Source organism: Schistocerca serialis, chromosome 12 (genome assembly GCF_023864345.2).
Source record: "Schistocerca serialis cubense isolate TAMUIC-IGC-003099 chromosome 12, iqSchSeri2.2, whole genome shotgun sequence".
NCBI classification, from domain to species: Eukaryota; Metazoa; Arthropoda; class Insecta; order Orthoptera; family Acrididae; genus Schistocerca; species Schistocerca serialis.
In genome coordinates, this window is record NC_064649.1 from 22,215,572 (window position 1) to 22,231,705 (window position 16,134).

The 16,134-nt window shown below is 38.6% G+C and overlaps 2 protein-coding genes across 4 annotated transcripts in view; one reads left to right on the forward strand and one right to left on the reverse strand.

Annotated features, from left to right (window-relative positions):
- Positions 1 to 989: 989 nt before the first annotated feature.
- Positions 990 to 13,849, reverse strand: LOC126428186 (mitochondrial GTPase 1). 3 transcript variants are annotated; one of them, XM_050090101.1, is made up of 3 exons: positions 13,778 to 13,849; positions 12,816 to 13,695; positions 990 to 1,030 (listed from the first exon to the last, which is right to left on the reverse strand). In XM_050090101.1, exons 2-3 carry the CDS (start codon positions 13,641 to 13,643, stop codon positions 1,013 to 1,015), a joined length of 846 nt encoding a protein of 281 aa, XP_049946058.1. In that variant the 5' UTR covers positions 13,644 to 13,695; positions 13,778 to 13,849; the 3' UTR covers positions 990 to 1,012. The 3 variants fall into 3 exon arrangements, with proteins under 3 accessions (XP_049946058.1, XP_049946056.1, XP_049946057.1); XM_050090099.1 differs by lacking the exon at positions 990 to 1,030 and having other exon boundaries at positions 11,372 to 13,695; XM_050090100.1 differs by lacking the exon at positions 990 to 1,030 and having other exon boundaries at positions 11,372 to 13,695; positions 13,823 to 13,844.
- A 346-nt stretch (positions 13,850 to 14,195) lies between these two features.
- The window catches only part of LOC126428051 (transmembrane protein 161B), a 100,463-nt gene continuing 98,524 nt past the window's right edge, over positions 14,196 to 16,134 (forward strand). Inside the window, exon 1 of the mRNA XM_050089928.1 lies at positions 14,196 to 14,333. Within this exon, the coding sequence (XP_049945885.1) occupies positions 14,331 to 14,333 (3 nt within the window). The 5' untranslated portion in view covers positions 14,196 to 14,330. The remainder of the gene's footprint in view (positions 14,334 to 16,134) is intronic.

Sequence of the window (16,134 nt, forward strand, 5' to 3'; positions counted from 1 at the left end):
CATAAATTCAAAAACATGTGGATGATATTCAGCTTCTATAAGATCAAAGTGGATGGGATTAGGAGTTCCTGTCCCAGTTGTTATGGATAATGTAAGAAAGAGTAAGGCTGTAGATTCAAGACATTCTTTACAGCCATGCAGGGTAATATTTCACAAGTGAGTGAAATAATAATGTTCAGTGATGAACGGTAAAGTAAAGTACAACATAACAAACAAACAAATAAGAATATTTTGGTTTCTTCACCTTGATACGGGAATGATGTAGTCTCGCAGCAGTACAAACTCCGATTCAGTTTACATTAGCCTATGCCACAAAAGCTTAAGGGGCAATCAAATGAAAATGATAGCAGTTGGCATAACAGTTAATACATTTATCCTACTATGAGAAGAGACGGTCAGGTCAATACCTTCGTGGAAAAATGTTTGTGGATGCGTACGGAACCACGATTGTACCCTTCTGTCTGAAGCAAATCTGTGGCCACGAATGTCTTACTCTAGGGCTCCCAAAAATGGAAATTGTATGGGGAGAGATCAGGACTCTATCGAGGATTTGTAAGGCTTCCCAACGAAACTTCTGCAGCATGGCCAAAATGCTGATATGCTTGCAGATATAAAGACAAAAGGATTGAGAAAAGAAAAACATTATGATTTTCTGAACTGCATGGGCCTAGATATTTTTTAAGAAAATCATTTAAATGTTTTGAAGTGGGGTGTTGAGCTGATCAGACCCATTTAATGATATTGACTTTTTTTACATCTTTGTTCCTATATTCATATTGATTGTGTGTGTGTTAATATGCAGTAAAATGTACCAATGTGAAATGTTATAATAAATCACCAAATGTGTACATGTTTCTCGTGTTCTCGATATCCACAGAACCTCAACAGTTGCCAGTAAACACAATTTCTTTTGCCGTGCCCAGTTTCTCTGTGCCTGCATATGCTGCCTGTCCTGAATAACGTGCCTTGAAAAATCAGCTCTTCTTCCTCAATTTTGTGTTCTGGGTTTGGTTTAATTACAATAATAGGTCTGAAACACAGTAACAATGGAAAAAAAATACATTTTACAGATGAAGTAATGTTCTGAACAAAATGAAGTCAAGTGCAAAAGACAGCAAGCACAATGTTCATCGGTTTAGGACACAGAATTTGCACTCAGTAACAACATTCTCTGATCAAGCTAGAACTTTGAACCTGTAAGCTATAGGATTTCTGTAAAATGCTTATGATGGGCAGTTAAATCATTTACACTAATTAGTGCTAATGAAATGACAAATTATCAAATCCTGGTAAATGTTGGGAACCTAGATAAATTGTGAACCTACTGGATGTCAAAATAGTGAACATCCGTGAAGTACCACATTAAGAGTGTAACAGATGACTAGCACATAATGGGGTCAAGAATTGTTCCTAGTTAGGCATACGTGTCAAGGCTGGAACATGTTTTACTTATTTTTGACTTGAGCATAGTTTGTCTAAATTTTGACCACTGCTTTCTCGCAATGTAATTATGTGGTTTCTCAAGGTCGATGTACCAAACAGTTATTTGCAACCGGCTGGCTGTATAATTCCTATGTTTGGAAATACAAGAAGGTAGTGGAATATTACCTGACAAATAAGATCTATCTTACTGAATTATGTAAGTGCCATAATCTTCAACTGATGTACGAGGGGTGACTGAAAAGTTCTCGGCCCACCCACAAAACTCTTGTCTGAGCCGAATGTCAGTTTAGAAATTAACAGTACGTTTTTTTTTCCAGTTGTCGGAGTTTGAAGTGCCCAAGGTGTACAAGTTTTGAGACACAGATAAAGGTAGCAAGCATACACTCATCAAATACCTGCTGAAAAAGGGCATAAGTGCACAAGAGATCCATAATGACACGATGGAAACATTAGGGGAGGATTCCCATTCTTATTACACTGTGAAATAGTGGGTGGTGGAATTCACGCAGAGCAACACCTCTGTCCAAGATGCACATCGTAGTGGACGACTGGTAATGGCTAGTTACTGCAACACAGACAGAACGCTATACTGCTAAGAGAGGGGGCATTCAGGTACCTCAGGAACACACTGGACACATGATCAGAGTGTACTTGACACACACAACGTTTCATGTCAATGGGTCCCAAGAATGTTGGCAGCAGTAAACCAATGCCAGAACCACATAATGTCCAATGAAAACTTGATCCTTTTCGAGACAGATCCTGAGGTATTTTTCAAACGCTCTGTGACAATGGATAAAGCATAGGTTCACCTCTTTCAACACGAATTCAAAAGTCAATTGAAATAGTCGAAACACTACTCCTAACCCACCCCCAGGAATTTAGTCAAGTCAGCTGGCAAGACACTGGTCTTCTCTCTCTTTCTTTTTTTTGTTGGAGGGGGGGGGGGGGGATGTGACGGATGTTATCCTGGCTTAATACCTAAAAAAAAGGTGAAACAGTGAACGGAGCATATTATGCTACTCAACTGATGCAGCTGAGGGAAGCCATCAAAATGAAACATGTTGGGATGTTGACAAAAATGGCTGCTCTTTCATCAGGACAATGCGCTCGCGCACACATCTGTCACTGTGATGTCTGCCACCGAGTCCTGTTACACATTCCTTTTGGTGTAGAACAGTCCATGGAGTTGTGCAAATTGCCTAGACTCATTACCCCCACCTTGCTGATGCCTGCTGCATGGAACTGAAGGCAAGTCTTTAACCGTGTGTGAAAGTCCATATGATGTTACATTAATGTTGCTGATAGATGCTGAAGCAATCACCCACAAGTGTGTTATCTTACAGTGAAGATGTCTGCAGCTGTAAACTTCACAGCATGCTGACGAAATGATTTGCTGAAGAAAGAAGGTAAAATATGGCAGCTGTCTTTTTGACATCAGAAGTAAACATTATCACAGTGGAAACAAACTCTTAAGGCATTAAATGAAATACTGTGTGTGTTAAAACAGTGCAGGCTGCTGACAACAGCACAGCAAATTAAAAGAGAAATAAAAACTCCACAGTATTGCTGAGAAAGACATGTCCTTTGGCTGTACTTCAGCCACATAACGAACAAACTAGGAACTGAGCTAACAGTAGAACTTTGCAGTGTGAGAGAGAGTAAACATCAAATACAAAGTTTTCAAGACTATGGCAGGATGAACATTTGCGGTTGGGAAAACAAAACTGTTCAACAAAATATTAAGTCAGTAGGGCATATTATTATTTTCTAGGATCAGTTTGGATTCCGTAGAAACACTGGAACACGTGAGGCAATACTGACCTTACGACTTATCTTAGAAGAAAGATTAAGGAAAGGCAAACCTACGTTTCTAGCATTTGTAGACTTAGAGAAAGCTTTTGACAATGTTGACTGGAATACTCTCTTTCAAATTCTAAAGGTGGCAGGGGTAAAATACAGGGAGCGAAAGGCTATTTACAATTTGTACAGAAACCAGATGGCAGTTATAAGAGTCGAGGGACATGAAAGGGAAGCAGTGGTTGGGAAGGGAGTAAGACAGGGTTGTAGCCTCTCCCCGAAGTTGTTCAATCTGTATATTGAGCAAGCAGTAAAGGAAACAAAAGAAAAATTCGGAGTAGGTATTAAAATTCATGGAGAAGAAATAAAAACTTTGAGGTTCGCCGATGACATTGTAATTATGTCAGAGACAGCAAAGGACTTGGAAGAGCAGTTGAATGGAATGGACAGTGTCTTGAAAGGAGGATATAAGATGAACATCAACAAAAGCAAAACAAGGATAATGGAATGTAGTCTAATTAAGTCGGGTGATGCTGAGGGAATTAGATTAGGAAATGAGGCACTTAAAGTAGTAAAGGAGTTTTGCTATTTGGGGAGCAAAATAACTGATGATGGTCGAAGTAGAGAGGATATAAAATGTAGGCTGGCAATGGCAAGGAAAGCGTTTCTGAAGAAGAGAAATTTGTTAACATCGAGTATTGATTTAAGTGTCAGGAAGTCATTTCTGAAAGTATTCGTATGGAGTGTAGCCATGTATGGAAGTGAAACATGGACGATAAATAGTTTGGACAAGAAGAGAATAGAAGCTTTCGAAATGTGGTGCTACAGAAGAATGCTGAAGATTAGATGGGTAGATCACATAACTAATGAGGAAGTATTGAATAGGATTGGGGAGAAGAGAAGTTTGTGGCACAACTTGTCCAGAAGAAGGGATCGGTTGGTAGGACATGTTCTGAGGCATCAAGGGATCACCAATTTAGTATTGGAGGGCAGCGTGGAGGGTAAAAATCGTAGAGGGAGACCAAGAGATGAATACACTAAGCAGATTCAGAAGGATGTAGGTTGCAGTAGGTACTGGGAGATGAAAAAGCTTGCACAGGATAGAGTAGCATGGAGAGCTGCATCAAACCAGTCTCAGGACTGAAGACCACAACAACAACAACAACAACAACAGGAATGCTTAAAAATTCCTGTAGTACTATGTACCTACTTTGCACTCATGCATAGCATATTGAGAAATGGCATAGTGTTTTGGAAGAAATCGATCTGGATAAACATTCATTAGACTTCAAAAGAAAGAAATAAGAATAATCACAGGGGCCATACAGAAAATCACGTAAGTATATTTTCAAAGAATTTTAAACAATGATCATATCATCAGTCTATATTTGTGAAAGTGCGTCTCTTCTGAAGACACACCAGGAATTCTCAGTATAACACAATCACATCCATTGTAACGAAACAAGGAGGATACGATTTCAAAGAGAAATACACACAAGACTAAACTGTTCCAGCCAAAAATTAAAAATAATTTCATAATTTCACATATTAGAAAAAACCTCAAAAATGTTAATAAGCAAAAGTTTTTGTGTATTGAAGAATACATGAATCATAACCAATAAAAGCAGAGCAGCAAATTTCCTTCATTATAGTGAACTGAAGTGCTATGTTCACTCAGGTCATCAGATTCCACCCGTCCGCTTTGACCTGTGACGTAAGCATGTTGTGGTGTGGGCATCACTATGGCGCAGAGGTTTTGAGTTGGTAGTGTTTGTTGATGTCATGGTGGTTGTGTTTGATGGTGTATGTGTATGTGCTGAGTGTAACGTGTTGTATTGGGTTCATTTGACTTTGGTGTTGACTGTATAGCGTCGCCTGGAGGATCAGCAGTTGGGGACATATCGTGGAAATGTTTTCAGTGAATTATTAATGTGTGCGTTTTTTTAATGTGTTTGGCATTTTTATTAGGGTCGGGCTGAGATGGGTGGGGACATGTTGTCCGTGATTAGGTTCCTTCAGTTGTTTGGGCTTATCACAGAGGTTGTTAGATGGAGCATTTGTGGCGAGAATGTAAGGCTGACAAGAGTTCTGGCATCTTGAACCAGGGACACATATGTGTGGTGGTGTCGGCAAGATAACATCTGCCGCTCCATTAGATGTGGTATCTGGTTCGATAAATCTAGGCTGGCCTCAAGAGAGACTGCTTTGTCGACGTATTATTTTTGTTATAGGTCCTCGATTAGTTTTAGTGAGCATGAGACTGGAGTGAGTGAGAGAACCAGCGTTAGATTGATTTTCTTTTTGTAGGGAAGTATGTTCTGAGTATGTTAAGTAGAGGGGTAAGTTGGGTGGGCTGGGGGTTGTAGTCGAGATTGATGAGTCACTGTTTGAGAAGAGGAAGTACATATGGGGTAGTTCTCGGATTGGTATGTAGGTGTGGGGGGCTGCTGTTTTGGGAGGTGGGTGGGGGTTATGCTGACTGTGTTCTCAGGCTTTTAGAGGGCCATACTAAGATGGTATTGGTGGAGTTGATACAAGAATATATTGAGGACGGGGAGTGCTGTTCTATCAAATGCTCTTTCATTATTGGGTGTTTGGGGAAGATGGGTTATGATCATTTAGTTGTCAACCATAGTCCTGAGTTTAAAAATTATGAAACTGGGGCGTGCACTAAGGCAGTAGAGGTGTTTTGGGAGGGCAGTTAAATCAGTTATAGGGAGGGGGAAGAGGTGCTCTTCTAACCTTAAATCTCGTTTAGATGAGTACTGTTGGCAGAAGAGCATCCCTGGGGATTATTGCATTTTTTGTGTGTTTTAAGAGCTGTGGGTAAGATGTACAGGTCGAGGGGTTGGGTATGTGTGTGTGTTGGAGGGAGTGGGTGTGTTGTGGGTATTGGTTGTGGTTTTAGCAGTGTGCGTTGTGGGTGGTGGGAATTCTTTTATTATTATGTTGTAGAGGACCTTTTTTGCTACAGGTTTTGTTGGTTTGTAAGGTGTGACTGATTTTAGCTTATTTTGCATTTTATTTGATGGTGGCTTTTTGTTTTGAGGGGTGGGAGGTCAGTAAGGAAAATGTACAATTCCAATTTTCATACCTTTAGGTGTTGGTGTTTTGGTATCAACAACTGCAGTTGAGCTATACAGGTCAAAGGAAGTGTCAGATTCCTGTGGTTTCTGTTGGTACAGCACAGTGCTGTAATTACAGTTTTTTTTTGTCATTTTTATGTTTTGGGATCTTGTGGTGTTTTTTTACACTTATACATTTATCTTGTCCCGTCCTAAGCCCCAATTTTCTGTGGTTGTCCCATTAGTTTCATTTTATTTTTCAAATGAGACATTATTGTATTACATGTATTTTTATGTTGCAGGCGTATGTAGTGACATCATAGGTGTCATATAGGAGATGCTGTAGGTAGCAATTTCCAAATTGTGCAGTTCAAAAAAATTTGCAGCATCCTACGACTATAATATCCATGAGCCACAGTTGGAACTGGCCAGGTCATACAAATACCTGGGTGTAACACTTTGTACAAATATGAAATGGAATTCTAACATAGGCTCGATCATAGATAAAGCAGGTGGCAGAATTGGTTTATTGGTAGAATACTGGGAAAATGCAATCAATCTACAAAGAATATTTCTTACAAATATTCTTGTCAACTCATTCTAGAATACTGCTCAAGTGTGTGGGACCTGTACCAAACAGGGCTAACAGGGGATGCTGAACATGCACAGAGAAGGCAGCACAAATCATCACAGGTTTGTCTGACCTATGGAAGAGAGTCACAGATATTCTGAATGAGATGACAGACTCATGACGACAGATGTAAACTGTCCTGAGAGAGCCTACTTATGAAGTTTCAAGAATCAGCTTTATATGAAGACTCTTAGGAGTATAGTGAGCTCGCATGAATAAAACCAACAATCCAACAACACATTTTGCCACCGGCAACGACAGAACTAAGTTACCTCGACATGACACTCCTACAGAGCTGGCCCTGTAATCAGAAAAACAGCCATAATCGACAGAGAACTGCTGCATCTTCGCACTGATGTGGCTGCATTACAGGAAAATCACCTCTCAGGGGAAGGCAGCCTGTGTGAAGATAATTATACCTTTTTCTGGAAAGGGAGAGAAATTGGAGACAGACGTGAGCATGGAGTTGGCTTTGCAGTACGAAACAGTCTTCTTAGCTGCTGCGAACAACCAAAATCTATTTATGAACTTTGAGATTAAGGACGGCATCTAGTCCCGTCTCATTAATCTCAGCATATGCTCCCACTATCAAAGCACCACCTGAAGTCAAAGACGAGTTTTATGAAGATTTGCAGAAATGCTTGGAGAATGTTTGTGGATCAGATAAAGTAATGTTACTGGGAGACTTCAATGCCAGGATTGGGAATACAGGGAACAAATTGGCCTGATTGTATTGGCCCACATGGAACTGGAAATATGAACGAGCGGGGTCAGCAACTGCTGGAGCTTTGCACCTCTCTTTATCTATGTATCACTAATACTTACTTCCAGAACAGACCCATGCTCAAGGTAACATGGAAACACCCACATTCAGGCCACTGCCATCAACTTGCCTTCTTCATAACCAGAAGACGTGACCTACGTCATGTGCGTAACTCCCGTACATAGCACAGTGCTGACTGTGATACTGATCACTCTTTAGTTATGACCAAATCACAGTTCACACCAAAGAAGACTCACACAGCTGAGAGCATTTGTCAAAGAGTGAAGACTGACACCAAAACTATCCAACATGATAAGCTATATAAAAAGTTCAGAGAAGATATCGAGATGAAACTGAATCCTGAGCAATTGATAACTGCACAGAGCATCGAAAATATATGGCATCTAGCTAAAGAAAATATTATGCAAACAGCTATTATAACATCTGGGAAGCTGGGTAGGACTCAGAGTGACTGGTTTGCTGAATGTGAAAGTCGGTTGCACCCATATATAGATGACAAACAATGCTCATGTACAGGTTGTGAATAATCCTGAAGACTAATGAGCAACAGCCGATTACAAGGCCTGCAAAGCAGATCTGCAATGAGTTTCTCACCACTGTGCAAATAGGTATTGGACCAGCCTTTGTAAATCTATTCAGATCTGGCGAGACAAAGAAGATTACTGTGGTGTGTATCAAGGCATCAAAACGGCCATTCGACCAACAAGCATGAAGTACACTGCAATGAAACATATTAATGGTGACAATAAAGCCTAAAAGCTACATAGATGGGTGCAGCAGTATGCTAACCTATACTCAGAAGTAGTCAACATTTCTTCAGAAGCTTTGGATACTTTCCCAACTTACCCTGTTAAGTCTGAACTTTATGATCCCCCTACTCTCGACAAATTAAAACTTGCATTTAAAAGTCTAAGGGTAGGCAAGAGTACAGGCTGTGATGACGTACCGGCTCAAATCATAAAACAACAAAGCCTTTGACATCGTCAGTAGGGAGGGACTCTGCAGTATATTGGAAAAAATTGGATATCCATCAACTTTGTTGTCCTTAATAAGATCTTTTCATGACAATATGCATGCTCTGTAATCTTCGATGCTATTACATCTAAACCATTCAATATGAACTGCGGAATAAGACAACGCTGTGTGTTGGAGCCCACACTTTTCGGAATCTTCTTCTTGGTTCTGCTCCAAGTGGCAAAGAGAATTGCATTGTTGGAGTACACCTGCACACTAGGAAAGATGGAAGGGCTTTCAACATCAAGTCTTCTGTAGAGTAAAACAAAGCACTGTGAGGTAATCGCTCATGAACTCCTGTATGCTGTTGATCCTGCAGAAGAGCTCCAAGAGCTAGTATCAAGATTTTGTCACGCATGCCATCTATTCTCGATGAATGTAAACAGCAGGAAGACTGTTATTATGGTTCAGAGTGCTAATACACTGTCGAATATCACATTAGATGGAACTACTCTGCAAGTTGTTCAGCTATCTTGAATCCACTCTAAAATCAAACATGTCTGCTGACAAGGAGATTGATGCTCAAATTGGAACAGCTGTGATAACTTCTGGCAAGCTCTCTACGCATGTTTGGAAAAACAACAAACTCTCTTTGACCACCAAAATTCTCGTGTATCAAACTTGCATCCTCAGCATCATTTTGTATGCATTGGAAACATGGACTGCTTATGCCAAATGAGAACCTCGTCTTAATGCTTTCCACGTGCGGTGCCCGAGATCCATCCTCAGAATAATGTGGAAGAACCGAGTGATCGACGAAGTAGTACTACCTAAAAACTAGCTGCAACAGCATTTCAACTATCTTGAAGCAGAGTCAACTCTGCTGGCTGGGGCACATCTACCGTACGGATCCTGAGAAAGTACCACGTGAGGTGATGCTTGGAGAGATTTCTACAGCCAAAAGACCTGTAGTACACCCTGTGTTGAGGTTCAAAGACTCCTGTAAATGAGATATGGAGAGCTTTGGCATCAACACCAACACTGACTATTGTTATGTGTGTGGTTTCATGCTGTACATAAGAATATTTGGGTCAATGGAAGCGTTCAGTTCCACCCATCTGCTTTGAGGTTGTGGTTGATGTAGTGGTGTGTGATGTCATTACGGTACGGTATCAGTAGTTGTGGTTGACCTCTATCGGTCATCAGAAATAACCGATTAAAAGTTTTGGTAGTCTATTATGAATTTCAGTAAGTGTTTTGCTTATCTCAAGTTTACATCAAACAGATTTTGACTTTGCCTGCATACACATTTTATAGTGTTCTGTGTAAAATTACATAAACACTTAGTATAAAGCATTAGATCAAAACAGCTGCTGAACAGTGCAAGTGGAGAAGAACTGGCTTCTTACAAAGCAGATGTCTTTCATAAATTTGATCTAGAAGTTATTCTGAGAACTACCAATGTGAGTGGACTTACAATAGTCATAATTTGTTGTTAATGTACTTTACAGTGCTGTCTTGTTGTGGCCACTTCTGCCTGTTAAATTATAAATTGACTCATTCCACATCCACACAGTCTCTGCTTCAGGATGTGACCAATGGAATGGAATGTGAAATTGGTTGAATAAATGGAATGAGAACTTGGTTCTGTATATTTCATACTTTAAGGCACATAAGAAAAATAAAGGTGAAGTGTGTCAGCTTTCTATAAAATCTCTCTCTAAATTTACAAAAAGATGACAGAAGATAAATTTCAACTACTGTACCCTAGGTGACACAAAAAAATTCATGTTTCCCTAACATACATTAAACCCTATTCCAGAATTTCACAGTATATTAAAACAAAAATCCGTAACAAATTAATAGAGAGGATCTTCCACAGCATTCCTATACTTTAACATGGCCACAATATTGATAAAAGGAAAATGACACTTTATGCTTGTTTAGAAACGCTATTATTCACTAAAATAATTTTCCTCAGAAAATAATTTGGAAAGGTCGTGCTCGCACCCATAAATTAAAGATTAATTAAAGTATTTAAAGTTTTGTGTAACATTTTTCAGCTATATTACTTACATTAAAAAACAAGGTTAACTGTAACATTATACAATTTGCTGTTTCTTCTTGAAAAGTCATGTCAACCGAGCCTACCAGACCAGATGTCAACTTTGACTTGTAATTTAACGATGACCTGGATTGTGATATCATGTGGTAACAGAAAGACAACAGAGTACACACAGCATTTCTTTTGAGACTGTATTTGTTTTTTTTTTTTTTAAATGTAGACTGTTGTGAAATTTTGGTATGTAATGTGGCCTGAGGTCTGGGTTAGGTTGAAAGCTGACAGTTTAGCTGTGAATTACTGAAGTGGTATCAATTACTTCAGTTAATCCAAGCTGGTTGCAGTCAACTACTTTAATTCAATTACTTAAATATGTAACTAACCAGAAAATAAATTTCTGTTTCTAACATATTAATCACAACTAATGACACTCCTCCCTCCATCATTATACCAAAGAAACTCATTCATTAGTGATAAAACTCAGATATGAGGAAATGTTCCACTGTAGCAACAATATTAGAAGTGAATACTATTTTACTATAGCAATATTGTTTTATATTTCTGTGGTACACAAAAACAGTGTTTGTAGCTTTCATATTGAGGATTTGAAAGAACTGATATATTTTAACACCTTTTAAAATAGAGAATGTACACGAAAGCTCTTACATAACAGCAACAATTAGATTGACTTGCTTAAAAGCACCTTATAACAGGTAATAATAAATGTCACTACAGCATGGCTGAGGATGGATAAAATGCTATTTACTCTCCTACAGCACTACCTTGCACAAGTAAAATACCTACACAACAGTTCATACTTCATTTAAAAAACAGGAAATGACAATCAGTCACATGTAAGTGATGACAGCTAATTAAGTCTTCATGCTGTTGCACATGCAGTACACATTATCAGTTCATATGTGTACGGTTACCTTTCCCATATTTGCTTTTTTTTTCATTCCCATCCTGGAATTTCCATTAGGCCCTACTGTAAGGAGGAGTATGCAGTTTATGTGAAGAGTCTGGTTCAGTTTAAAAATTAGGCACTGCAAAAGCCTGGATAATTTGATAGAAATGGACAAGTTTCACAAATACTGGCACGTCTTTTTTATAACCAATAAGCACTAGACATTCATAAGTGCACACCACAGTACATTAATACTGTGCACTCTTGCTGTTTTCAATTCATAACAATTCATAAGGCACACACATTTAACAGAAATGAACTATGCTAAACACTGTAGAAAACTTACATCCTCCGTTTTGTATCTGAATTTAAATTATTATGTTCCAGTTCTGAACAAAAGGCAGTTGCATACAGATATCTTCAGTTTTCATATTTTTAGTTATAAGTGAAATTACATTGTACCAAAAACTTCCACCACTTAACCAGTTATACAAATAACGAAAAACACCTGATATATTTCCAAAAAGTTAAGTAAAACAGAATACAAAAGGGAATAGTATCCATACAGAAAAATTAAGTTAATAACTGTCTGTTGATGTGGCAAAAACACAGAAAAAAGGTAAGTTTGAGCCCCTTGGCTATGGAGCAACAGAGGACAGAAAAATCTAAAATCTTAATTTTAGTGTTCAGTCTTTAAGTTACACATTTGGCATGACCAAAAGTGTTTTCGTACTGTATGCATGCTTCAGTCTTCTGTACATATAAATTGCTGAGTGAGAATGAGTAAAGAAAAAACAACTGTCTTTTGTAACACACTTCAATTTAAATAGCCCGTATGACTGATGTGCATCGTATCATAGGCCTTTTGAGATTAGCCACTTCTATAGTTCGAGAGAGTCACGTGTTTCGAAAGAAATGTGCCATGCACTTCACAGTGGTTTGCAGAGTATGGATGTGGATCAATTGTAACTGGGCAATCAGATTACTCATCTAACTTTTAAATTTACTAGGTATACGCAGGAAGACATTTATCACGATACAGTGCCCAGTACAAGATCTTCGTCCAACATTATTGTTCCCAGATCACCCTTCCTAAAAGCCTTTAAAAAAAATGCTGCGGCAGATGTCATATCTGGCTTGTATATGTACTGTCCATCATAATTCCTTACCTTTAAAGTTTTACCCAACTTCAGGGCGCACTGAGTTAACACAGTGCCTATGTTGTCTGAAGGTTCTTGGAGACCCATGAGCTCTACATAATTAAAGCGTCGGTGTTTGTTCAACCAGAAGAGAAGATAGTCCGCGATAATTTCTTCCCCCACCAGGTGATCCTGCAGGCTTGCACATAGTGAAAGGCGAAGGCCTGCTTCCACATCTCTAATAGATGGAGTAAGTATGCCAGGCGTGTCAATAAGATACACTTTTGGTTCTTCGCTGACTTTAATAATGTTCTGAACACTCTTCGTGATTCCCGCCTTTGCACCTACTGCAGCTGCACTAGACTTGCCAAGAAATCTGTTACGCAACGTGTTTATAAGTGACGACTTTCCAACATTTGGAACGCCGACAATCATGATACTGTATTCACTAGTCTCTGACCGATTGTATCTGTTTGAGCTCGAAATGAGTTCACATGCTCTTGGAATTATCTTCTTCACGCCGTTGCACTTCGCGTCTTTACAGTTTGTGAACAGCACGTCTGGTGTACCTTCCTGCTTCAGTCGAGCTAACACTTTAGAGCTGTAACTCATATCTGTCAAGTCTTTCTTGTTCAGCACCAATATATGTGGTTTCAGACCGCAAACCGTATGTTTGAAATCTGGGTTACGTCCTGATAATGGTATTCTAGCATCATGTACTTCAATGACACAGTCTACTGATTTCAACTTCTGTTGCATTTGCTTCAGCCCTCTTCCCATGTGGCCAGGAAACCAATGCAGAGCTTCTTTATTTATTACCCTGAAACAATCTCTAAAATGATATGTAACACTAGCCATCCTGTAGCTTTCTTTTCACAGTGAAAACTGTCACGTAACACCTAACAGTAGACTGCAACAAAAAAAGAAAAAAGAGCAAATGAAATTTCGACGACAGTAAGACTGTTTTAGAAGTCTGCGAGGCACATATTTACATCTAAAGTACTACAAACAATCGTAAGGCACAAAACACAACCAACAACAACCACCTCTCACGACGCCATCTGCCGCACTGCATCGGACTTACGCGTTTTGACGCAGTACTTTGCAGCTTCCGCAGATTTCACTTTGCCGCAAATTTTATGGCGATAATATCTTTGCTGAACAACATAACAAAAATGTTTACATTACTAATTTCAGACAAATCGAATGTATAAAAACTTGTAGTTGTACTTCCCTTATCATTTTATCAAATGTAAATTATACTTAAATGGATACTCAAAAACATTACGGCAGCAAATAGTAAAGTAAAGGAACTTGGAAAACAGCAGATTTATTTCGTAACTTATTGTGTAATATCACAACTATAAGTTTATAAAAGTCAGTTGTTAAATAAAAATAAAAGTTGGGTGTAGGGAAATATCGACGCGTACTTGTCGACTGTCGCTATATGCGACGACGATATTCAAACCCCAAATGTAGCAACACTTAAGCTATAAAAAGCAAACAAACAAGAGACCGTGTTGTCTGCACGCTGTAAATAGCGAAATGGTAAGCCATTAACACATGTAAATTGCTCACTTCCTAGAGTTTATTACACCCTATCTGCTGTTTTTCGAGACATTTAAGATTGGTGCTTTATTTTCTTGTGAGATGCAGCAACGTTATTCTAAAATAAATTATTTCCTGTATAATATCTGTTGTAGGCTTTTTGTTTTAATAGTCTTTTCCATTAATGTCGAATATTTTGTTGTCATGTTTTGTCCGCAATTGTAAATCTTCCGGTAGATTACTACTAGATCCGAGCATTTATTCAGTCCTCATAGTGAACTCTAAAATGACGATATTTAAAACAAACTGACCCAAGGGGGTTAGGAGAATGTAATACAAAATGTATTCGCTTGAAATAGATGACATAATTCTCAAGCATTATGTTCTTCGACATAATTTGATTGTCTGAGTTCTTGGTTTGAATGAAACGTTTCGAGAGAAATGAGACCTAGCTTCTTAGACTGTAGTTATAATAAAAGGAAAGACTATAAGCTACTTCCATTAAAAGCGGTCACGCGTTTCGTCTTTTAAAACATTATAGTAAGCAGTATATAGAATGTTGTCAAAGTGACGTTCATGTCATGTCGTACATTATTGATGGCAGCGTCTTATTTGAGTTTCGGATTACCTGCAGTGGTAGTCACAATAAGGATAGGGGACTTAGTTGAGCAGTTGATTCTTTCTTATGCCAAATTGCAGTATGTACAAAGAATGTGCATCCAATATATGTTAAGCCAATACAATAACATTTTCTATGAATCTTATTGTTGTGGTCTCCAGTCCTTATGCAGGTTTCATACAGCTATCCACACTAGTCTATTCTGTGCATAATTACTGCACCCTACTTTCATTTGATTCTGATTAATGTTGTCAGACTTGGGTTGTTCTGTATGATGTTGTTGTTCTTCTGGTCTCTCCTTCATTACTAAATTGATAATTCCTTGATGTTTCAGAATATGTCCAAACAATCGATCCACTCGTTTAGTCAATTTGTCCTATAACTTCTTTGTTTCTCCAGTTGATTTCAGTATTTCTTCGTTGTTACCTAATCTTCAGAAATCGCTTCTACTTTTAGTTTGTTTCAGGTAATTTGTCAATACGAACATTTTGTTCTTCATTGCCACACACGCTGAGGTTACTTGCAATACAAAACATAGTTCTACTGTTCACTGCTGCACACACACTTAAAACACTCACAGATAACTGCAGGACTGTGAAGATGCTGCTGCTCCCCCTGCCTCAATTCCAGACCCTGTATTCAGTTGTGTTCCATTATCCACTTGACAAACTAAGCCAGCATTAAACTGATGTTTTGGTAGTATTTGTACATATTCCTTTTTTGAAATTGGGATTATTACATTATGTTTCAAGTCATAGGCTATATTGCCTATTTCCTATATCTTACATACCATGTCAAGAGTAGCAACCAAAATTAATATAGAACTTATCCCTGAACAAGCTGAAGCCAGAAAACGGAAAGCGGGTTGTTGTCAAATACTATACCTGACTCGGCACAGTAAAGACGGTTTTGAAAGTAAACTGATAATTGCTACTGCCTTTGTTAACTTTTCTGCTGTGTGTGATACAGTAAACCACCAATGACTCTTCATGAAAGTCTATGAATTAACAAAGGACATTTGACTGACTGACATATTAAGAGACATGTTGCAGAATAGAAGATTCTACATAACCGTCCAAGGAAAAAAAAACAGATGGAGAAAACAAAAGAACGGATTACCTCGGTGAAGTGTTCTTTTGCCTATTCTGTACAATATGTATGCAAATGACCAGTCACGCCATC